This window comes from Pygocentrus nattereri, chromosome 30, assembly GCF_015220715.1.
Source record: "Pygocentrus nattereri isolate fPygNat1 chromosome 30, fPygNat1.pri, whole genome shotgun sequence".
Classification (NCBI taxonomy): domain Eukaryota; kingdom Metazoa; phylum Chordata; class Actinopteri; order Characiformes; family Serrasalmidae; genus Pygocentrus; species Pygocentrus nattereri.
The window spans coordinates 3,871,994-3,896,993 of record NC_051240.1 but is presented as its reverse complement, the minus strand read 5'-3'; the positions used below and the strand labels follow the sequence as shown (position 1 = coordinate 3,896,993).

The window sequence follows — 25,000 nt, the reverse complement described above, 5'->3', positions numbered from 1 at the left end:
TTAATCTCAGGGTTACTGAGCTCTGCTAAAGCCTGAGTAGACTGATAAATCAATGTGATCAGTTATTAATCTCAGTGTCACTGAGCTCTGCTAAAGCCTGAGTAGACTGATAAATCAATGTGATCAGTTATTAATCTCAGGGTTACTGAGCTCTGCTAAAGCCTGAGTAGACTGATAAATCAATGTGATCGGTTATTAATCTCAGTGTTACTGAGCTCTGCTAAAGCCTGAGTAGACTGATAAATCAATGTGATCGGTTATTAATCTCAGCATTACTGAGCTCTGATAAAGCCTGAGTAGACTGATAAATCAATGTGATCAGTTATTAATCTCAGGGTTACTGAGCTCTGCTAAAGCCTGAGTAGACTGATAAATCAATGTGATCAGTTATTAATCTCAGCGTTACTGAGCTCTGCTAAAGCCTGAGTAGACTGATAAATCAATGTGATCAGTTATTAATCTCAGGGTTACTGAGCTCTGCTAAAGCCTGAGTAGACTGATAAATCAATGTGATCGGTTATTAATCTCAGTGTTACTGAGCTCTGCTAAAGTCTGAGTAGACTGATAAATCAATGTGATCAGTTATTAATCTCAGTGTCACTGAGCTCTGCTAAAGCCTGAGTAGACTGATAAATCAATGTGATCAGTTATTAATCTCAGGGTTACTGAGCTCTGCTAAAGCCTGAGTAGACTGATAAATCAATGTGATCAGTTATTAATCTCAGGGTTACTGAGCGCTGCTAAAGCCTGAGTAGACTGATTAATCAATGTGATCAGTTATTAATCTCAGCGTTACTGAGCTCTGCTAAAGCCTGAGTAGACTGATAAATCAATGTGATCAGTTATTAATCTCAGTGTTACTGAGCTCTGCTAAAGCCTGAGTAGACTGATAAATCAATGTAATCAGTTATTAATCTCAGTGTTACTGAGCTCTGCTAAAGCCTGAGTAGACTGATAAAACAATGTGATCAGTTATTAATCTCAGTGTTACTGAGCTCTGCTAAAGCCTGAGTAGACTGATAAATCAATGTGATCGGTTATTAATCTCAGCGTTACTGAGCTCTGCTAAAGTCTGAGTAGACTGATAAATCAATGTGATCAGTTATTAATCTCAGGGTTACTGAGCTCTGCTAAAGCCTGAGTAGACTGATAAATCAATGTGATCAGTTATTAATCTCAGTGTTACTGAGCTCTGCTAAAGCCTGAGTAGACTGATAAATCAATGTGATCAGTTATTAATCTCAGTGTTACTGAGCTCTGCTAAAGCCTGAGTAGACTGATAAATCAATGTGATCAGTTATTAATCTCAGTGTTACTGAGCTCTGCTAAAGCCTGAGTAGACTGATAAATCAATGTGATCAGTTATTAATCTCAGTGTTACTGAGCTCTGCTAAAGCCTGAGTAGACTGATAAATCAATGTGATCAGTTATTAATCTCAGGGTTACTGAGCTCTGCTAAAGCCTGAGTAGACTGATAAATCAATGTGATCAGTTATTAATCTCAGTGTTACTGAGCTCTGCTAAAGCCTGAGTAGACTGATAAATCAATGTGATCGGTTATTAATCTCAGTGTTACTGAGCTCTGCTAAAGCCTGAGTAGACTGATAAATCAATGTGATCAGTTATTAATCTCAGTGTTACTGAGCTCTGCTAAAGCCTGAGTAGACTGATAAATCAATGTGATCAGTTATTAATCTCAGTGTTACTGAGCTCTGCTAAAGCCTGAGTAGACTGATAAATCAATGTGATCAGTTATTAATCTCAGTGTTACTGAGCTCTGCTAAAGCCTGAGTAGACTGATAAATCAATGTGATCAGTTATTAATCTCAGGGTTACTGAGCTCTGCTAAAGCCTGAGTAGACTGATAAATCCATGTGATCAGTTATTAATCTCAGGGTTACTGAGCTCTGCTAAAGCCTGAGTAGACTGATAAATCCATGTGATCAGTTATTAATCTCAGTGTTACTGAGCTCTGCTAAAGCCTAAGTAGACTGATAAATCAATGTGATCAGTTATTAATCTCAGTGTTATTGAGCTCTGCTAAAGCCTGAGTAGACTGATAAATCAATGTGATCGGTTATTAATCTCAGTGTTACTGAGCTCTGCTAAAGCCTGAGTAGACTGATAAATCAATGTGATCAGTTATTAATCTCAGTGTTACTGAGCTCTGCTAAAGCCTGAGTAGCCTGACAAATCAACGGGCTCATGTTGTCCAACTCATGTCCTGGTTACCTGAGTATCGTGAAGAGCTGCCTTTGGAGAATGGGGGAGTAGCCTGAAAGGCGTAGATGACATCACTTTCAGAGATGCTGGTCAAGTCGTCTTCATCAGAGAACGAACGCTGGAAGCCGTCAGAGTACAATTCCACCAAAATCACCTAAACAAGAGATAAATTACAGATTACCTGTGAAATACAATTTCAACCTTTTGGTTCATGTGACAAAGTTTTCACACCCCTTCTCCTCCCGGTTCCTCTGTCCCATCTTTTGGTCTGTCCTCTGTTCAACTTCTAGAGGGTCGTTTGGCAGTCATCACAACAATATTGCTTTTGCTGTCTACTTATTTTAATGATAAGTTGCCATTTAAAAAATAACTAAATTAAATAAAAAATGATTGTGGGCCATGGTGGTACTGCTAGTGGGCATCACACATTACTGTAGTTCAGTGTTAATAAAGCTATATTGTGGGTGAAATAAGTATTGAACACGTCACCAATTTTCTCAGTAAATATATTTCTAAAGGTGCTTTTGACATGAAAGTCTCACCAGATGTTGGTAACAACCCACCCAATCTACACAGGCAAAGAAATCAAACCAAAGATGTCCATAAATTATGTGTAATAATGAGAAATGACAGGGGAAAAGTACTGAACACGCTTACTGAAATTTATTTACTATTTCGTACAAAGTCCTTAGTTGGTGATGACAGCTTCAAGACGCCTCCTGTATGGAGAAACCAGCCGCATGCATTGCTCAGGTGTGATTTTGGCCCATTCTTCCACACAAACACTCTTCAAATCCTGAAGGTTCTGTGGGCTCCTTCTATGAACTCTGAGCTTTAGTTCCTTCCATTGATTTTCATCTGGATTCTGGTCAGGTGACTGGCTGGGCCATTCTAGCAGCTTTATTGTCTTTCTCTGAAACCAGTTGAAAGTTTCCTTGGCTGTGTTTTTGGGATCGTTGTCTTACTGAAATGTCCACCCCCGTTTCATCTTCATCATCCTGGTAGATGGCAGCAGATTTTTATCAAGAACGTCTCAGTGCACTTGTCCATTCATCCTTCCTTCAATTATATGAAGCGTGCCAGTGTCGTATGCTGAAAAACAGCCCCACACCATGATGCTCCCACCTCCAGACTTCACTGTTGGTGTGGTGTTTTTGGGGTGACATGCAGCGCCTTTTGACTTCCAAACATGGTGTGTTTTATGGTATCCAGAGTTCAATTCTCATCTGACCGACTAGCTTACAAACAAGCTTAGAATATGAAAAGCTCACAGCTCGTACTTATAAGACTCTGATACAGAACCAAGGGTGAGACCTGATCTTTCCACAGTCCAGCTGACCAACCTCCCTTGATGTTATCTTTTCTTCTGGATCAACCTTCTCCTCTGGAAATTCTTCTTCTTTTCTTTTTTTCTTTTCTGTTGCTAGCTTCAGTGCTTTTTATTTTTACTTTCTTCTTATTTCTGTCTTCAGAGCTAAAGTACCAAACTGGTTACCCCTCTACAAAGGTATAAGCTGCAGTTTGTGCAAGTTTTTATGCAGCATTAGCACTAGGGCTTCTGGGAAGAACAGTTTTTGGAGCCGCGCCTAGCAGCTCTCTTGGCCTGACCCCTTTCAGCAGCAGTACAAATCAGTCAGAATTTTACTGCAGTACATGTACTTGACTAAATGTAGCTACTTACTACTCATGTTTGGATGTCGAGTTGACATAACACCTGTGTCAAGTGACCTCGATTTTTTTCTGACATTAAATTCTGACTGACAAAAAAGAGAGAGTGTGGGCAGGGAAAGTAAAAAAACAAAAAAACGAATGGAAAAAAGTTTGTCTAACCTACAACACCAGTTGTGATAGGCCAAAAACATACTTGTTTACATACGTGACATACGTGAACGCAGATGCTTCGAGCTATGCAGACGGGTTTTACGCGCAGTTGAGTTAAAACGTGTCATGATGCATCTTATAATGCAACACACACACAAGCTTCATTCTGAGTGTTACAGCAGGGGGCGCTATAACGACAGCGAGAAGTGATCTTGCACTGCCAGTGTGCTATTTCACCTGCCATAACAGAAGAGCAGTTGAACTTCATACAAAGACGATGTTTTCATTCCAGCAGCTGTTATAAGGCTGGAATAACAGTAGATCTCTCTCTCTGATTTGTCCTCTAGTGCCCCCTTCAGTACTGGGTGTTTGAACCGGACCAAGCATTTGTAGTGTGTTGGCTGAGAGCTGTCATTTACATTTGCGTACTTGAGATAAGTATGTTTCTGGCCATACTAGGCTCTATCGTTTCACCCAAAAATAAAGTGTTTTTAAGGTCTGTGTGAGATCATTCTTACCCACTGCTATAAGGCTCTACTACGAGTCTCCGTACTGCAGAGATGGTACTGATCTCCTGCTATCTGAACTGTGCCGAACCACATCACTGTATCTCCTCTGTGATTAATGCACACTGCGCAATATATCACAACTATTACACTGTAATATTGATGCAACTCAGAGTTAGTCATGTCTATAATATGTGCTTTAAGTTTGCCTCATACCACTCAGTGCCTGCTGTCTGTAAATACGACCCCAATTCTAATGAAGTTTGGACGTTGGGTAAAACAGAAATAAAAACAGAATACGATGATGCAAATCTATATTCAGTCGTGTCCTCCGGGCCAAAGAGGAAAAGGACTGTCCGGATTGTTTTCAGCGCAAAGTTCAAAAGCCAGCATCTCTGATGGTGTGGGGGGGTGTGTTAGTGCACATCTGTGAAGACCCCATTAATGCTGAAAGGTACATACAGGTTTTGGAGCAACATATGCTGCCATCCAAGCAGCGTCTTCTTCAGGGACGTATTTCAGCAAGACAACGCCAAGCCACATTCTGCACGTGTTACAACAGCGTGGCTTCATAGTAAAAGAGTGCGGGTACTAGACTGGCCTGTCTGCAGTCCAGACCGGTCTCCCATTGAAAATGTGTGGCGTATTATGAAGCGCAAAATACGACAATGGAGACCCCGGACTGCTGAGCAGCTGAAGCTGTACATCAAGCAAGAATGGGAAAAAATTCCACCTACAAAGCTTCAACAATTAGTGTCCTCAGTTCCCAAACGCTTATTGAGTGTTAAAAGGAAAGGTGATGTAACACAGTGGTAAACACGCCCCTGTCCCAACTACTTTGGAACGTGTTGCAGGCATCAAATTCAAAATGAGTGAATATTTGCAAAAAACAATAAAGTTTATCCGTTTGAACATTAAATATCTTGTCTTTGTCGTGTATTCAATTGAATATAAATTGAAAAGGATTTGCAAATCATCGTATTCTGTTTTTATTTATGTTTTACACAACGTCCCAACTTCATTGGAATTGGGGTTGTAGAACAAATCTGTCTCATATGCCACATAAATCTGTAAATAGATATACTTTTATTTTTATTTCGTCATTCATTTCTTTCTTTCCGTCTTCCTTTCTTTCTTTCTTTCTTTCTTTCTTTCTTTCTTTCTGTCTGTCTTTCTTCCTTCCGTCCTTTGTTCCTTCCTTCCTTTCTTTCTTCCTTTCTTTCTTTCTGTCTTCCTTCCTTTTTTTCTTTCTTTCTTTCTGTCTGTCTTTCTTTCTGTCTTCCTTCTTCCTTCCTTTCTTTCTTTCTATCTTCCTTTCTGTCTTTCTTCTTTCCTTCCTTTCTTTCTAGTGATCTACCGATCTGTAATGTCTACTCTGTGTGTCTGCTGTTCTGGGTTAACCTTTTCTAGATCACTGTACCGTCACTTCCGTTTTTTAAAGCATTATTTTTATGCGTCAAGTCATCCAGCAATACGATGATGCAATACACCGATAGAAAGCTTGAAATCTCAGGATTTGATTCCCACAAACAATTTCATGATCAATTATTCACAGCAGCAACGGTCATCTCATTTGCAACATAAGTAAACATAGCATAAAGCGTACTCTTCACGTGTTTGTGGTGAGAAGGAGTTACAGTTACCTGCTCAGTGCTGATGTTTCCCTCCTGAGCAAGCAGTGCTCGGAGTGCATGTACTGATCCCAGCAGAGGAATGGCCAGACCCACCCGAACAAACCGCTGGGACTTACTGTTGAACACCAGGGTTACATTCACAGCCCTGAACACAGAACATGACACTTCAGTACATTTAATGTGATAAAACATCAAACCCCTCCAGTTTACAACAAACACAGACCATCAGCCGAGACACGATTGGAGTCTGAAGGGTCCCTCTTTAGTTTTAGTGCTAGAGCTACAAGGCCAATGTAGCTAACAAGTAATGGAAGCATATATAGGACCAATTAGCATGGTGCTAACTGCATGTGTAAATGCTTCAAATTGTGTTATGTGGTTTCTGACACACTGTTATCGACTGACAATGGACAGTTTTTTTTATTTACTGTCTAAACAGTTACACATTCACCCAGAAGCCTCAGCTGCATTCAAACATCAGCTGTTTGAGTGCTGAGTGTGTCACTCTCTACGTTTGTTAAGGCTTCCGTTCTTTTTAGGAGACTCACTTTCAGTTTCTCTAAAAAGCTGCAGTTCAGTCCTAATTATGATCATTTTCAGTATTCATAATTTTATTTTGGGGTCTAGAATAGATTCATAGCTTCAGTGTTCCAGAAACGCATTCTTTTTCTCATACTGTACATCTCTATTCACCCTCTGTCTGAAACGCTCTGTTAGTGGTTGGTCAGTGTAGTGGTTAACACCTCTGCCTTCTACGCTGTAGACTGGGGTTCAATCCCCCACCAGGGCAAGCACCCTACACTAAACCAATAAGAGTCCTTGGGCAAGATTCCTAACACCGCCTTCGCCTACCTGTGTAAAATGATCAAACTGTAAGTCGCTGTAAATGTTAGAGCTCCTGTGTCTTTAAGCCCTGCCTCCTGATGAGCCCAGTGTGCTCTGATTGGTCAGCGTGCCCACTCTGTTCTGATTGGTCAGCCTCCAGAGTGGTTCTGCCCCTCTCCTGCAGTCTGCAGACAGACCCATCTCTCCTGAGCAAGTGTAAACTTGCTCCACTGTGGTTGTTTCTCCAGTGGTGTTGGTTCTGCATATGAGTTTGATCCAGAGTCAGTCATGAAAGTCTGGTCAGCTTCTTCTCCACACGCTACAGCACTGAATACAGTCTTGCTCCTCCAGTAGCTGCTGTGCTCCGGGTGAGGCGTGCCGAGCTCACTGGTAGGCGGGCAATAAGGACCGTGTTATGAGATTGTGTCATCTTGTAACAAAGGAAACGGGCTGGAATTCCAACGTTGCAGAACGTTTACATGCACAAAGGGATACAACACACAAAAGATAAGAGAAAACCAGAAAAGCATAACAGGTCCTCTTCTGGGGTTTTCGGTTTAGCGTTAGTCAGTAATCCCAAACACACTCAGTGATGAGGAGTTGAGGTCTGGACTGTGGTGTGGTCAGTCCATTGTTTAGCTTCTTTGTTTGATGTGTCTGTCTCCTTTTCTCAGTGAGGCTTCTTGACAGCTACGCATCCTTTCAGACCCACAGCACTGTGTCTTTTGATGTGTCTTATGACAGTGGAAGGATGGACAGAAACACCTGTGGATGTTTTCAGATCTGAAGCAGCTTGATTTACTCCTCTTTCTCAAAGATGAAAGCTTTGAGTGCTGTTGATCTGATTGGTGTCTACCAGGTCTTCCAGGTGGTTGTTAGGAGTCCCATTTTTCCTAGTTTTAAAGCAGTTTTCAAACTCCAGTTTTGCATTTTCACATTGATTTTTCTCAATTTTATGCAAGTGTATTATCTTATATTTGATATCCTCACAAATATCCCATGAAAAATCAATAAATTGTGCTTGATGGCTGTTCTGTTACGATTGGCCCCTCCCCGTCCTGTCATGTGCTTTTTGTTTACTTTTTCATCCATGTGCGTTTGTTTTGGTTCAGCCCAGACCCCTTGTTTTCTGACTCCACCCCTGATTGTTACCATCTGTTTCCACCTGACCCTCGTTAGCCCTCTTGTATTTAAGCCCTGTGCTTTCCTTAGTCTAGTGCTGGTCTTTCTTTGTTGGATGTATGTTTTGTATTCTTGTGTTTGGTTCTTGTTTGAGGTTCTGTGTTGTTTATCATGTCTGCACCATGATCTGTTTGTATTGGCTGTTTGAACCTGGACCGTTTTGACCATGACCCTGGATTTGCCCATAATAAAAGTCGTTTATCTCAGCACGTGCGTCCGCCTCCTCGCTCCACGTTACATTTTGACTGGAAGCTAAATAAATGAAGGCTGTTTTCTGACTTTTACACATTACTGTGGCAAAAACAACTTAGCTGTCGTAGCTGAGCTGATTTAAAGCCTGAACTGTGTCCATAACTGTTCAATACACACACCCACACACACCCACACACACACACACACACTCATCCTTACCGTGTCTGTCGGAGCGGTATAGGAAGGGAAATACAGAGAAAGGGGTCGAAGGTGTTGCTCTGTTTAAGGCAGTGAGGGCAGGTCAGCGACGATCTAAAAACAACAACAACAACATGATTACACACTAAAACGGACATTCACAACCTGTTACACACCAATCTCATTAACATATTCAAGTAAGGAGTAATTCAGAGAAAAAACACTAATTCATAGTAGACACTGAATAATTCATAGTAGTTACTGAATAATTTAAAGAAAGTGCTGAATAATTTATAGTAGATACTGAATAATTAATAGAAAACACTGAATAATTGATAGTAGATACTGAATAATTGATAGAAAATACAGAACAATTCATACTAGATACTGAATCTTAAGACCAATATAATCTGTACCATATATTTTTCCAAACCGGTAGTAATCTAAATACGTATACCTTATTATAATTACATTTTAAATTTATACACATACTTACACACTTATAAACATGTTTTTCTAGCACTGAATCAGTAAAGTTCTCCACCTCCATCAGCCCTCAGCGATGGTCAGTAATGGTGTTTTTTACCTTAGACATCTAAAAGGAGACTCTGTGCTGCTGCATTAGAAGTGGTGCTGTATTTGTGCTATTCTGAATAAATTCTGAGATTATGTAAATCTGATTTTATATTCTTCCCTAAAAATATGACCATCCAGCCACACAGAAACCGCTCTACCTCAACCAGCTCTCTCTCTCTCTCTCTCTGTCTGTCTCCCTCTCTGTATCTTTATCCTTCTCTCTCTATCTCCTCTATCTCTCGTTCTCCCCCCCTCTGTCTGTCTCTCTCCATTTTCTCTCTTGTCTTTCGCTTTCTTCTGTTTCTTTCTTCCCCTCTCTCTCTTCTTCCCTTGCACTTTCTTTTTCTCATTTCCTCACTCATTCGATCCTACTTTCTTTTCTATTTCTTTTCTCTCCCCATTTCTCTGTTTCTCCCTCTCTTTCTCTCTCATCTATTTCCTCTCTCCTTCTAGGTCTCTCTCCTCTCTTTTCCTTTCTTTTCCTTATCTTCTCACCTCTCTCTCTCTTTCTCTCTGTTTCTCTCTGTTTCTTTCTGTCTTTCTCCATCTCTTTCCTGTCTCCTTCTTTTGTCTTTTTCTCCTTTTATTTTCTGTTTTTTCTTTTCTTTCTCTCACTCTGTCTCTGAAGCTGTTCTTCATTATTGAACAGTAGAACAGTGAAAATGCATTTAGTTCAAAAACCTCTGACACACCTGCAGCACAGGTGAGAGAAAGAGAGGGAGAGAGAAAGAGAGACAGAGAGGTGGAAAAATAAAAAAAGAAAGAAAAAGAGAGGAGAGAGACAGAGAGAGAGGGAAAGAAATAGAGAGGAAATAGAGAGAGAGAGAAAGAGAGAGAGGGAGAGAAAGAAAGAGGAGAGAGAGGGAGAGAGAGAGAGAGAAAGAGAGAGGAAATAGTGAGAGAGTGGGAGAGAGAGAGAGAAAGAGAGAGAGGGAGAGAAAGAAAGAGGAGAGAGAGGGAGAGAGAGAGAGAGAAAGAGAGAGGAAATAGTGAGAGAGTGGGAGAGAGAGAGAGAAAGAGAGAGAGGGAGAGAAAGAAAGAGGAGAGAGAGGGAGAGAGAGAGAGAGGGAGAGGAAATAGTGAGATAGAGTGGGAGAGAGAGAGAGAGAGAGAGAGAGAGAGAGAGAAAGAGAGAGCAAATAGAGAGAGAGAGGGAGAGAGAGAGAGACAGAGAGGTGGAAAAATAAAAAAAGAAAGAAAAAGAGAGGAGAGAGACAGAGAGAGAGGGAAAGAAATAGAGAGGAAATAGAGAGAGAGAGAAAGAGAGAGAGGGAGAGAAAGAAAGAGGAGAGAGAGGGAGAGAGAGAGAGAGAAAGAGAGAGGAAATAGTGAGAGAGTGGGAGAGAGAGAGAAAGAGAGAGAAAATATATATATATATATATATATATATATATATATATATAGAGAGAGAGAGAGAGAGAGGAAATAGAGAGAGAGAGAGAGAGAGAGAGAGAGAAAATATATATATATATATATATATATATATATATATATATATATAGAGAGAGAGAGAGAGAGAGAGAGGAAATAGAGAGAGAGAGAGAGAGAGAGAGAGAAAGAGAGAGGGAGATAAAGAAAGAGGAGAGAGAGAGAGTGGGAGAGAGAGAGAAAGAGAGAGAAAAAAAAAAAATATATATATATATATATATATATATAGAGAGAGAGAGAGAGAGAGAGGAAATAGAGAGAGAGAGAGAGAGAGAGAAAGAGAGAGGGAGATAAAGAAAGAGGAGAGAGAGAGTGAGAGAGAAAGAAAGAGAGAGGAAATATATATATATATATATATATATATATAGAGAGAGAGAGAGAGAGAGATGGGAGGTGCTGATGTGAATGCTTTAATATTTACACAGGTGGAGAGTAATAAAGCCTTTTTTTTGTTTAAATATTTTAGTTGGGGAATGAGAAGAACAAGAGAAGAGAAAGTGATAAAAAAGGAAAGAACAAGAAAAGATAGAGACGAAAAGGTGGAGAGAAGCAAAGAACGAGGAACACATCAGGAGTGAGTTTCTCAGTTTCAGCTTCTGTAAAAATCCATCGGTAACCTTCAGTAAGATGATTTTTGACTGACAGTTCACCGAAACAAGCGGAGACTCTGTGGACAGTTCAGACTCTAAACTTCCAGTCTGCACCACATTAGTGTTCGTTGTAAGAAGAGGAGATATTTTACTGTAATGGAAACGATGGAAACGACACCTGGAATGTTCAACTGTAAAAATATATAAAAAAACGTTAACTGCTTGATTAAAAATCTGCTCTACAACTGTCTGAAAGCATCAGCACTCGTTTATGTTCCTCCATTCACTTATTAGGCACTTTTCTTTAATCTGTCCCCCCTCTAGCTCCAGGTACTCAGAGTAGTTTTTAATCATTCTGAATTTTATCAAAATAATCATGGTGAAAGTTTTAAGAGGCACTGAGAAACTGTAGCTCTTACAGAGCAGCAACAAGCTCAACAAATCAGATCAATTTAGATCCTCTAAGAGATAAACAAGACGTTGCGCAACAGGCCTGGTCATGAGAACGGCCCGGCTGTGCGGCTGTCCGCCGAGGCTTTTAAGGACAGATAAATGCAGCTGTTATGAAGCCGAGTGCTGTTCTGCATGGTTCATGTCTCACTGAGTGCAGTGGAAGGAGCTTTAGTGGCCTGAACTGAGCAATCCAGGAGGAATTACTCAAACCATAAGCAGAGAAAAACAGCCTGTCCAGGCAGCTAAAGCAGACCTACTGTAATTCACTTCAGTTCAGTTTTACACGCACAACTTTCTACAACAGTCGTCTCAAAGCGGCTCGTTCGGAAATGTGACTGCAACCTTTTAGGGAGCGTCACTCAGGGAGAGTCATTAAAGCTAAGTAGTCCGTGTTTGCTTGATATGAAGCGTTAGCTGCTGGGGGACCATTTCAAGGCCACAGCAATTAGCTAGCTAGCTAACATGATTCCAAATGAAGACTAAGGGTTTGTTTAAACAGCCTGCTGCGTAATGCTCACGCCCTGAATGTGCTCAAGAGTACTGAGCTGTACGCAGTGTGTGAGCAACATGAATTTCACCAGTTTGCCAACGATACACGGATGATGCTCTGCTCTGGCCATATATCACAGCCAGAGCTATCTTCACTGTACTGCGTCCTATAATGTCCATGTGTTGAACACAAAGCCAGATCAGGTCCATGACACAACTGTTGATGTTGCACCAAAACTGAAAATTCTTGTGTATTTTAGCAATGGTAGCCTAGCCCCAGCACTAAACTACAGAAGCACCAAACGTGTCTGATTGACTACATCTGGGCCAGTGAAAACTTGGGTAAATGGTTTTTTATTGTTTTTAATGTTTTTACATTTACATTTATGGCATTTGGCTGACGCTCTTATCCAGAGCGACTTACAATTTGATCATTTTACACAGGGAGGCCAAGGCAGTGTTAGGAGTCTTGCCCAAGGACTCTTATTGGTGTAGTGCAGGGTGTTTGCCTAGGTGGGGATTGAACCCCAGTCTACAGTGTAGAAGGCAGAGGTGTTACCCACTACACTAACCAACCACATTTATTTACATGAATGATGTATTTTTCAGTTACACATTTCATTTACTGCTCACTCCTCTAAAATCCATGGTGGACAAAAAGAAATAACAATGAAAAGTCATTTTTATTATTGACTATGGAGTTCGCATGTGTTTTAGTACCCACCGCGACCCAGAAGGATAAGCAGCTTATTACGTTAGGCCAAATTTGATGAATATTTAATTGGATATATTCACTGAAAGTCTACTAAATAACAATACCAATAGTGTCTGAACACTTCTTCTCCTCACTGTGAACAATCTGTCGCATGCATAGGGTGTTGCGCGTGAAAGTCTCTGACCTGTACTGGGCCTGGAAGTGTTCCTGGACGAAACTGTGTCTGGTTCTGGCCTGCTGCAGGTCTGGACCGGACGTAGACTCTACGGGAACCTGCGGGACACACACACTAATACAGCTCAGCGTCTGCGTTTAAAGAGATCAAGACAGTCTACAAATAGTGTAAACAAAGAAGACAGTATAATATGCTAAGTTATAACACTTAAGATCAATAAAAAATACAAAACAACGAATAGTCAGTATGAGAGAGAAGATGTCTTCTTCTTCTTTCGGCTGCTCCCTTTAGGGGTCGCCACAGCGGATCATCTGCCTCCAATGAGAGAGAAGATGTAATGTTTTAAAACGGTTTTTCTTTCTAAGTAGGTTAATCGAGCTTATGTGTGCCACAACGCTGCAGTGTGCAATAACTGTGTAAACTGGGCAGCATTGGGTAACATACATAAGTGCATTTTTCTGTTAGTTAGTTTGTTCATCCATTCAGTCAATTGGCCACTCCAGCGTTCTCTGGATGCAGATCCAGCGGTAAAGTGAATGAGAACCTTCTTTAAGGTTCTCCATATAAAAGCCAGATGATGTTTTTAGTAAGTGGACACAATGAGTTTGTATGTAGAGCCCATTTTACTCATTTCACTGCTTCAGTGGTATGCTGTCACTCATGTGTAGGCATTAGAATATTAGGCCACGCCCAGACCAGGTATATACAGTACTTTTCTATGTTTTTTTTTTTTTTTTTTTTAATAAAACACTGCTAAATGTTGAATATGGCACATTTCCTCCTGTGCTATTCAATTCTTTAAGACTATTTGTAGTGTCAAGCAGTTCTTCAATCCTAGAGCATCGAATCATGTCTGTGTTTAATGCCCCCCGTCCCAACTTTTTTGGAACGTGTTGATGACATCAAATTCAAAACGGGCATATATTTTTATAAAAATGTTTCCACATTTCATATGTTGTCTTAAATGTAGGGTTTAAATGATTTGCACATCTAAATGAGGTTGTAATTACAATACAGGACATCCAATCAGAACAGAGCTCATTTACATATATTACTTTTGAAGAGACAGCAATAAACAGTCTGTTTAATTATAAGAAAGAGAGGAAAGTTCCAAGTAAAATGAATTAAAGTATTATTGGGACATACAAGTACACAAATACTCCATGTGGATTTCAAGGAAAAAAATCTAAATCCAGGGAAACGTAGGATGTGCCACTGAGTTAATGCCTGACTGAATCTGTGGAGCAAAATAACATGAACGTTTTTTTTTACTGAAGCTGTTTTTTTCCTTAAAGATCAGGAGAAGTAAGAGAAAGTGGCTGATGAAGAGGTGAAGTCACGGCCTTGCGTGACAATAACAAACAAAAGTTCTTCCAGAAGCTGCACTTAAGACAACAACTACTATCAGTTTCCAACAGAGCCAAATATAGACAGCTACTATTCTTTAAAAAGGTTTCAGCCCTCCATTCATAAAAAACCCTGCGGAGCTGTTTTTGTGTCTGACACAAAAACAACCGAATCATAAAATATTCACCAGCGCCAGCAGCTCGGCAGCCCTGCTTGGGGTTTAGAGTTTTAGAGTTTGTCAGTTTGTCTATATTGGCCTTGTTTTCTTAGTTTAAACTTTTAAAGTTTGTACTCCAGCGCACTCTGACGTGTCTGGAGATTCCCACTCGGTTCTGTTCTAAAAACATACATTTGTTACTTTTGGAGATCATTCTCCAAAAGTTCCATCATTCTCACATCAATAAATCACATTATTGTGTTCACTAGATATATTTATTAACATGGAAATTATGCATATATTTAAGTAGTGCAAATTCAATTAAGCACTTTTGTACATTTTTCTTGACATACTGGGGAGGAATGCATATATATATATATATATAAACACACACACTAGGGCTATCGAAGTTAACGTGATAATAACGCGATAATAACATGATAATAACGCAATAACGCGACCTCAATTTAACGCAATTTTAAAAAATAGTGCCGTTAACGCAAATGCTATTTGGTCTATTAGTTTAGTATTGAGACTTGACCATATGCGGCGTCTCTCATTAAGAGTAGAGGAGTACGTTTCTGTGTTGACAGGCAAAGTTTTTGCCAATCTGACTGAATACAGTCAGATTACAGACTCAGACTGAGGTGTTTATTCTCACTCTGTTCAACAGTCTGATGAAAATCTTCGTTTACATGTTCGCTACAAGCAATCCGATGCAAAATGCTGCGTGGAGCAGCACTTAGAGTGAATGTTACCATGACAGCGATCTCAATTTTTGGCATTTTTCAGTTTTTGACATAATTTGAAAGTATCTGTTACTCTTTACATTGTTTGTAAACTTTGTGATGAGCGGCCTAAAAGAAATTGCCCAAAATGAAATGTGAAAAATTCTGGTTCCATTGACTTACATTGAAAGGGAAGTAGTTAATCGCGATTAACTGCATGAAAATCCGAGATAAATCGCGATTAAATTTTTAAATCGTTTGACAGCCCTAATATATCACCGGCTACTTTATTAGGTACACCTTGCAAAAGTTACTGTTGCCTTTCTATCATCTCGAACCTGCCTGCCCATTCTCCTCTGACCTCTCACATCAACAAAGCGTTTTTCGTCCACACAACTGACCGCTCACTGGATATTTTCTCTTTTTCGGACCGTTCTCTGTAAACCCGCCCCATTCTATGTAAGACCAGTCTGTCTGGCACCAACAACCACGCCACGTTCAAAGTCACTTAAATCCCCTTTCTTCCCGGTTCTGATGCTCGGTCTGCACTTCAGTATGTTGTCTTGACCACCTCTACACGCCTAAATGCATTGAGTTGCGTCCATGTGATTGGCTAACTAGCTATTTGTGTTAACATGCAACTGAATGTATGTGTGTATATTTATATGTGTGTGTGTGTGTGTGTGTGTGTGTGTGTGTGTGTGTGTGGAGTTATGAGGCTCTGAAGAGTATTTCTAGTAATTCTTGTAATGCATAAATAACCTTTCTGATTGCTGAGATTTGGCCAATGTTTTTTTTTTTAAAGAATACAATAGAATACAACAAAACACAAGGTGCAGTATCCAACAGTAAGTGCATTTATGTGCACTCAATAATCCAATCATAATAGGATTTCTGCTGCTACGTGATCATTCAAACGGTCGTGTAAACAGCACACTGATTGCTTAGAGCAGAGTAAGGTCTAGAAATCTGATTCAGAAATCTAATAAAGAGAGCTGGATTTTAGTAATCAGATTTCTTTTACTCTTACTCTGATCTCTTTCTCATTTCTCAGTCTGTGCATGTGCGAAAACAGACCATGTCTCTGGAAACAATCAAGCACCCACAATGCACCCATAATACGCTACACAACACTGAGCAATGCTGAAACTGACTACATGCTTCATGAAATTATGGGTTTAAATATTCTTCATTTTCTGGATGATGTATTTTCATCATACATCATGTTCAAAAAAAAAAACCTACTTCATGAAGGTTGTCTTACATTACCTTTATGTCACATCTTATTCTGTGAGTTTATTGGCTGCTTGTAAAGCAGAAAAGTGATTACTGATTACTAGTTACTGACCCAATCTGATTTTCTACAGTTATCAGACTATTAAGTGTAAACACACCACATGCAAAGGCTCATGGTATGTGCATGTCCTCCTGAAAGGGGACTATTTATTTTGTTTAAGTTGTTATGTATACAAAGTATGTGTGTTATTTAGTGTCAGGCCTGTGGGTTTTGTGCATGGAGGGGGGTCACCATTGGTGTGTAGCTAGAGGTGACCACCCCCGCAAGTCTGTGGTTCTGTATGTTCCCCTTTCTGCTAGTGTGTTCAATACGCACTTCATTTAGCAGAATTCTGTTATCCCTTCATCTTATGCAGATGCTACATTGGTTTCAGAAGTGGGATACTGCTTATCTTAGTGAATTTTATGTGTGTGAGCATGTGTGTAAAACTATTCAAAAGACTGATGTATGTTACACACTGGCAAAACTGTCAGGTAATTTGGTGAATTGAATTGCAGAGAGGGAGAGAAGGGAGAGAGAAAGGGGAAGAGATGTTGACAGAGCGAGAGAAAAAAAACATGTGAGGTAGAAAGAGAGAGAGACAGGAAAGAGAAAGAAAGACAGAGAGTCAGAGAGAAAGAAAACAAACAGATCTCTAAATCTGTGTTGGAACAGAGTTGAGCTTTCTGCACACTCTAAAAATCACCTTCTGGACAACCGGGTCAAAAGGCACTCAGAGCCGCAGCTCAGAACAGAGGTGTTTGTTTACGTCCAACATGAAGCAGATGAGCCCCAGCAGGTGAAAAAGCTCCTCCTGCTGAACACCTGACAGCAGCGTTAGAGAGAAAGTTCTGCTAAAGTAATAGCCCTACATTCAGAGCTCTTCAACGTCCTTCAGACACAAACACACACATAAATACACGTAAACACAAAATCCAACACAGAGCAAACAGACAGACAATCAGATGGACAAGAGCGATCGTTATAATCCCCTCTCTCTGGGTCATGGGTCATAGAGCGCCCCCTACAGCCAGAAGGAGAGACTGCAGGTCAGCAGAAACAGAGTGAAACACAGAGAGGGAGGAGGGTGGATGGAGGGGTGTAAACGGAGGACTAGAGCAGGGGATGAAATGCTAGCCCTGCAGTACAGCACTGCTGACTCACTGCGATTCTTTCAGCCTCACAGTGGCCAGTAATTCAGCCCATTCAACACCGGCTTACTCTCTGAAACCGCTGGGGCACGGCTAGGTCAGGGGGAAAATCTCTCTCTCTCTCTCTGTTACTATAGTCTTTGTCTCTCTTTCACTATAATTCTCTCTTTCATTGAGAGTATCTCTCTCTCACTATAAGTCCCTCTCTCTTTTAGTACAAGTCTTTCTCTCACTATAATTCTCTCTGCACTCTGAGTATCTCTCTCTCACTATGTCTTTCTCTCACTATAATTCTCTCTCTCTTTCACTGTGAGTATCTCTCTCTCACTATGTCTTTCTCTCACTATAATTCTCTCTCTCTTGCACTGTGAGTATCTCTCTCTCACTATGTCTTTCTCTCTTTGACTATAATTCTCTCTCTCTTTCACTGTGAGTATCTCTCTCTCACTATGTCTCCCTTTCCCTTTCTTAGTCTCTCCTTTTCACTGTCTCTCTCTCTCTCACACTATATGTCTCTTTCTTTCACCATAAGTCTCTCTCTCTTTTACTGTAGGTCTATCTCACTGTCTCTGTTTCTCGCTTTTTTCTGTTTCTCTTTCTCTTTCTCTCTCTTTCTTACGATCTCACTTTTCATCATACTCTCTTTCAGTTTCTGTGTTTGTCTTTTCAGTGTGTATATATTCTCTCTCTCTCTCTCTCTCTCTCTCTCTCTCTCTCTCTCTCTCTCTCTCGCTCATGGCTAGTGTTGGGTGTTTAATTATTCATCTCATCTGAATCTCAGCACTGTGCTTAGAAAGCTCTGGCCTGTGGCGCTGTTTGGAGAGAGAGAGAGAGAGAGAGAGAGAGAGAGAGAGACAGAGAGAGAGAGCTCTTCTCTATGGGACTGAATGTCCCTCGGCCCCGCTGAACGAGTCTGACAGATACTGCTGGAATGTGAGACATCAGCTCTTTGTTTGGGGGAGATCTGGCGAATAATAAGCCGTTCAGTGAAGTAAGAGACGTGCAGGTGCCCTATTGTAATGGAACCTTTACTGAGTTAGCCAGCAGAAAAACACAAAGCAGCCTTAACACATGCATTCTTCAAACATCCAGTTTCACAGTTTTCACCGTGCATCGCTATTGGCTAAGCAAAAGCTTGTAGCTTCATTTTTGTTGCTCTTTACATTGTGGGTAAATTTCATGATGAATGAACCAAAAGAAACAACCAAAAAAAGTCTGGCTTCATTGACATTACAAGTTTTTTCCTTCTCCTGTAAAGTTATCATTTTGGAGATGTGAGATTTTGTTCTGACAACAGAACAATGACAATTATATATATATATATATACACAGTACATCATAGAGGCAGTGAAATGCCCATCCTTATTACTCTAATAAATGCAACTACACACTTACAAAAGCAACAGCATCAACAAAAACAACTACCACTGTGCTGCCAGATCTCGGTACATACAAGGAACTGGGTCTATGGAAACAAGCACAAAACAAGCAACTTGTATGTATGTATATGTACATATATATATATATATATATATATATATATATATATATATATATATATATATATATATATATATATAGCGTGTGTGTGTGTGTGTGTGTATTGCTGTTGTCGGAACAAAACCTCGTATCTGCATTTTTTTTTTAACATAATTTGAAAAGACCTGATGTTCTTTACACTGTGTAATTTCATGATAAATGGACCAAAAGAGACAGTCCAAAATTACTTGGACAAAACTCTGGTTCCATATATATACATACAGTTTTAATCCACTTTCTTTTTTCCACTCTTTGTTGTATTTTTCCTGTATTTCACCAGCTTAGTCACTGATATTGTTAATAAACTAGCTAAAGAAACTCCACCAATAATAATTCATCAGCGAAGCGAGACCAGGACAAACTAGCAATTCCTCTTAATTAGACAGGTGGAGCGGAGAGAGAGAGAGAGAGAGAGAGACAAAGAGAGAGCGAGACAGAGAGAGAGAGAGAGAGAGAGAGAGAGAGAGAGAGAGAGAGAGAGAGAGAGAGAGAGAGAGAGAGAGAGAGAGAGAGAGAGAGAGAGAGAGAGAGAGAGAGAAGGGCTGAATAGGTCTGACCTTTCTGAGAAAGACAGGATCAGGGAGCCCAAATAATCCGCAGTTTGAAAACAAGGCCAAAAATGCAAAATGGGGTATTGTTAATGCTCTTGTATCAATGGGTGTACAAAGTGTATGGCACTCTGCCATTAATTCCTCTAGGACAAATCAGACTTTGATCTGTTTCTATTCAAATCCGGCTCAGCTGGAAGAAGATGGATCTCTCAATCAGATGGTAAACGAAACATGACGAACATTTACGGCAGACAAGCAATCTGTCTGAGAGCAGCGCTGCTGGAGTTTCCACCACAGTGATTTCCAGGCAGTGTCATACAGAAAGGTCAGAAAAGACCTCTTCATTCTGTCTGTCTTCTACACCTGTCTCTCTCTCTCTCTCTCTCTCTCTCTCTCTCTCTCTGGTTCTGTGGAATGTAAAACATTTCAAAAATGTCGTCGGTGCGCTAATCGGATTGTGTGCTGTTTTTGGTCAGCGCCATTCAGGAGGAACCTGCAGAAAAATCCTACAGTCCAAAACGTCCTCAGAATTCACTGAGTTCACAGTGAAAATACTGAGGGAAACTCCATAATTTTTCAAAATTCCTTCATAACTCACTGTGTGAGCTTCAGAGGGGATTGGTGTGAAAGGGTTCAGATGTCTTTACAGTGGTGGTGATAGGAACCAGGGGTCGCCATGACTACAATACAAATATATTTTATTTACTGTCCAAAACCACCAGTGAGCCTACATGAGTCTTCTGAGTTTTATATGGAATTTGATGATGGGGAAAAATAGTGGAAAAATAGTGGAAAATCTGAAAAAATACATTTTCTTTAGGCACTATTTTGCCTCACAGCACCCTCCATGTTACGTATCCCTCCGCTATGAACGGATTTTAAAAACAAAATCTTCTCAAAATGATCATAAAACAATGTCCCAGACATCAGGCAGTGAATTCATAACCATTTCATGTGATAACTCTCTGTCAGGGAGCTTTTAGAGGTGGACGTCTGGTTCCTGCCACCACCACTGTTAACAGTTCTATCTACTAGACTAACAATGTGAGTTTGTCTAGAATGGAGCATTTCACACCAAACCACTCTGAACGACTCTGTTTACATCTTAACCACTTAATGAAAGGATCATTTGGATTAAAAACAGTTTGAAAAGCACGTTGTCCCCAAACTTTTGATAAGCAGTGAATCCGTGACTGAGCTAGTGCTGTTATGGCCATCTGCAGCATCGCTGAGAAAATCCCATAATAGAAGAAAACCTGCTGTGAATGAAAAGCTGCAAAGTCTTTCACACAGAGAGCGAGAGAACATCCTGAGGAGTCAGCAGCCAGCAGAGCTTCACATACAAACTCCTTCAGCATTAATACTGATCCAATGGGCACCTTCACACACGGGCCAAATTACCCCGGATAAGCAGTCTGGACTGATCTCCTCCTCTGATCATCCGCACAGAGGGCAGAAAGGCTGACGCTAAACCACAGTGATAGGAATAAAGCAGCTTTGGAGTGATCCCTGCATCAGGGACCTATATGGAAGTTCAGACAGACAGTATTCGTCTTATCCACTTTTGTGTGCCAACGATGGCGACAACAAATGTTCTGAGTGAAAAAAGGTTAAATAGGTTTGAAATGAAATGTCAAATCTAAAATTTTACAAAAAACGTTGATGGTAACAAGAATGTGCCATGTTGCTGGTATATGTGGTTGCTATGGTATGTCTGGTGGATGCTCTGTGGCTATTGTGGTATTGGAAATGATTGCTTTGGTGTTATATGGTGGTATCACTTTCTTTAAAGGTTCTTTATTAGGTTCGATTAGGTTTTACACCGGTTCGCGTGCTGTCAAGTGGCATGGGGCGGTGGTATGTATATACTTCGATAAAAATGTAATGGGTATTTGTTTTAAGAAATAAAGCACCTGGACCTGATCATTCTCCACAAGGGTGAAAGGGAGGAAACCCACACCAGCAGGACTGGAGCCTATCCTAGCAGTCATTGATAGACAAGACAGATCAGTCCAGTCACAGGGCAGACAGACATACCCTCACACTCATACCTAGGGGCAATCTAGCATATCCAATTGGCCTGACACAGGGAGAACATGCAAACTCCAAAGAAAGGACACGCGCCCGGCTGGGGAATCAAACCCAGGCTTTCGTGCTGTGAGGCGACAGCACTACCCACTGCACCACCATCTCACCCCGACAAATAAAAATAAATAAATAAACAAAAACAAAGCTTGGAAAGTCAAAAAGATCATCATAGGATTTCTCTAGAACATAAATATTTGTCATGATTGGATCCTCCCAGTCCTGTCCAAGTGTTCGTGTTGTGTTTTATTATTATTATTTTATTATTCTCACCTGTGTGTCTTGTGAACCCTCATTAGCCCTCTTGTATTTAAGCCCTGTTTTCATTAGTCTAGTGCTGGTCTTTGTTGGTGTTATCTGCTGTATTGGTGTTTGCATCGTTGGTTGTGTTGGATGTTCTGTTTGTCCTGTTGGATTCTGGTGTCTGTCATACCTGCCCCCGATCTATCCGTGTTGGCTCTATGACCCTGGACTGGTTTGACTATGACCCTGGATTTGCCCTTAATAAATCTTGCTTATCGCTCCCCGTTACAACATTGACAAGAGTTCTTCAGTTGGTAAATCAGTCTGTTTGCATTAACTAGGGTTGGGCTGACAGAAGATGCCATTGTCCATTGTCGATTGCTGACCATCACCATGCCCCCACCACCCCCCTCATCCAGAGGACCAGAGGATCAGAGGTTTACAGCCTAAAGTTACACCGAAAACTCACTGATTTCATTTAAACTGTCTAATTGTGCTGTAGAAATCTGTTTTTAAACCAGCGTTATGATAATGAGCGCTCCTCGTATGTTCACCATGTTAGCTAGCTATGTTAGCATCAAGCTAGCAGGGTTAGCTCAGCGCTATATTGGAATTTAATCTCAGCTTTAGTTTAAATACACATACTTATATCTCCTAACAGTCATGTAACAATCTTTACTTTGTACATCTCAGATTTTAAATAATGCTGTATATAAAGTATTTATTTATTATATATTTCATTTATTTAATCATTGTAGCACTAGCCTGTTAGCCAGCTAGCTTTCTGCTACAAGTTCAGCCTCTTAGTCAAGGCAGAATATATCCAGTTTTGAAGAGAACACAATGTGTAAAAAATGTAAAGTGAGCAAACAGTGATGCTCAAACGGCAGTTTATCATTTGACTGCACGGAATATACATGCACACATTTCAACGGTGACAAGTGGGATTTTTCGCTTTTTCAACCGTTATGAAGCCTCACAGTCTCACGTCTGCTGAAGAACCCCTCAGAAACGTTTAATCAGACAAAACAACAACTTACAAATAAGCACACTTCCTTTGACTTTGCTAAAAATGATAACGAACGGCGCTTCCATTCCCCAAACAGATATTTCCGCCATAACTGAAACGCAGTGGAAAAGCCAGGTGTGTAGGGGAGGATGGGCTATGAATGTGCTCTATTGTGAATGACCCTACCCACCCCATCCCCCACAATGGCATCATTGGTTGCGATATTTCCCAGCAGACATCATCCTATGCTGGTCAGTTAGACGTCGTCCAGCCCCAGCATTAGCAGTGCTATCAGCAGAATGAGTGTGATGAAGCTGAAACGCAATGTTGCCTTCTTTATCTGGGTGAAGCTTCACGTTACATCATTACTACACAAAACCCGTCTGTGCAGTTCAGCAACTGAGTGTGTGAGTATGTGTAAATGCAGTTTTCCAGAAAAACAGGTTTCCCAGCCATTTAAGTGTTACTATGTGTCTCCCCCAGACCACTGACAACTTCACAAACATCCTGCACTCTCACGTGCACTCACACCTCTGACGATAACTGGTGTGACAGATCCGTAAACCTGCAGTGATGGATCCACCCGGAACTGCGTCGATTCTAGACTAGTAATAATCATTTTAGGAGTGAAAATCTGGGACCTCACAACTATTTGATTACGGTTCATTGGAAACTAATCAGTGCATCAACTTGAAATGTCAGCGCAATTCAATTTGACTAGATTATTCTGGTATTTTCATCAGAATTATGCTTAAAACTGTGCTGAATATTGCAATGTAATTGGAAGAACTAAAACACCATAATGACAGTTTCACAAAATCAACATTGTGACTTTTGATATACAGTTCATCCAAACTGGATACAATTTTATTTATATTGTCACTCCTGAGACAAAACTCTCCATTTTTTTACCTAATTTGAAATCAGTAGCTGCCCTTTAAATTGTCTCAGAAATTCAGAATGAATGGACGAACAGAAGTGCTCCAAAACGGGCTGGAATAAATCATGTTTCCATTAACTTTCATTATAAGTTAAGTATGTTTATTTCCTTCTCCAGTTTGGAGAAACAAATTTTTGTTTAGACAGTAACTAAATACTTTACTTTCAGGGATATTTTGGGACATTTCTTTTGGTCCATTCATTATGAAGTTTACACACAATGAACTGGAGAACAGGCATACGCATTCTTTAGTTGGTATGTCTCAGTTTTTAAGTAACTCTTTCCTTAAAGTCTTTAACTTGAAGTCTGTTGAATGGCTTTTATTATTGTACGAGTCTGTTGGAAGCAAACGTAATGTCAACTGGCAGTTCATCATTTGGTTGCATTAAATATACACAGATTTCAACAATAACAACTGGGCTTTTTCACTGAGTCACTGTGAAGCCGCAGTCTGATGTCTGCTGTTCGTGTCATAATTTCATCTTCACTTTTGCTAAAAGCTGTAACAGACATTTCCGTTTCCCAACAAGATATTTCAGCCATAATTGCAAAACACAGTGGTTACATAAAAACATAAGGTGGTTAAGGATGAAAGACAAAGGAAAAGTAAGAAAAGACCAGGTGAGTTGGGGAGAATGGGCTGTGAATGGGCTCTATTGTGAATGAGCCCTCACACCCCCACCCCCTACAATGTCAATGGCCATCACTACATATACACACACACACTGACTTACATTAAAAGTAAAGTAGGTTTTTCTCCTGTAAAGTCATCATTTTGGAGATACAGGATTTTCTTATATATATATATATATATATATATATATATATACACACACCATTTAAAGACACAAAGACTCTCTCTATTTCTCTCTTGCTCCTACAGAGATTCTGTGAATAGAATGAGGACACAAACAAAAGCACTTTTGTCTTTTCAGAAGGACAGACACACTGTTCTGTTCAGAGTTTG

The 25,000-nt window shown here is 40.3% G+C and overlaps 1 protein-coding gene across 1 annotated transcript in view; it reads right to left on the bottom strand.

The window, feature by feature from the left end:
• The window catches only part of usp43a (ubiquitin specific peptidase 43a), a 78,893-nt gene that overhangs the window by 48,492 nt on the left and 5,401 nt on the right, over positions 1-25,000 (bottom strand). The window contains exons 3-6 of the mRNA XM_037536487.1: positions 13,017-13,105; positions 8,603-8,695; positions 6,194-6,329; positions 2,233-2,377 (exon numbers count right to left, since the gene is read on the bottom strand). Of these exons, the coding sequence (XP_037392384.1) occupies positions 2,233-2,377; positions 6,194-6,329; positions 8,603-8,695; positions 13,017-13,105 (463 nt within the window). The remainder of the gene's footprint in view (positions 1-2,232; positions 2,378-6,193; positions 6,330-8,602; positions 8,696-13,016; positions 13,106-25,000) is intronic.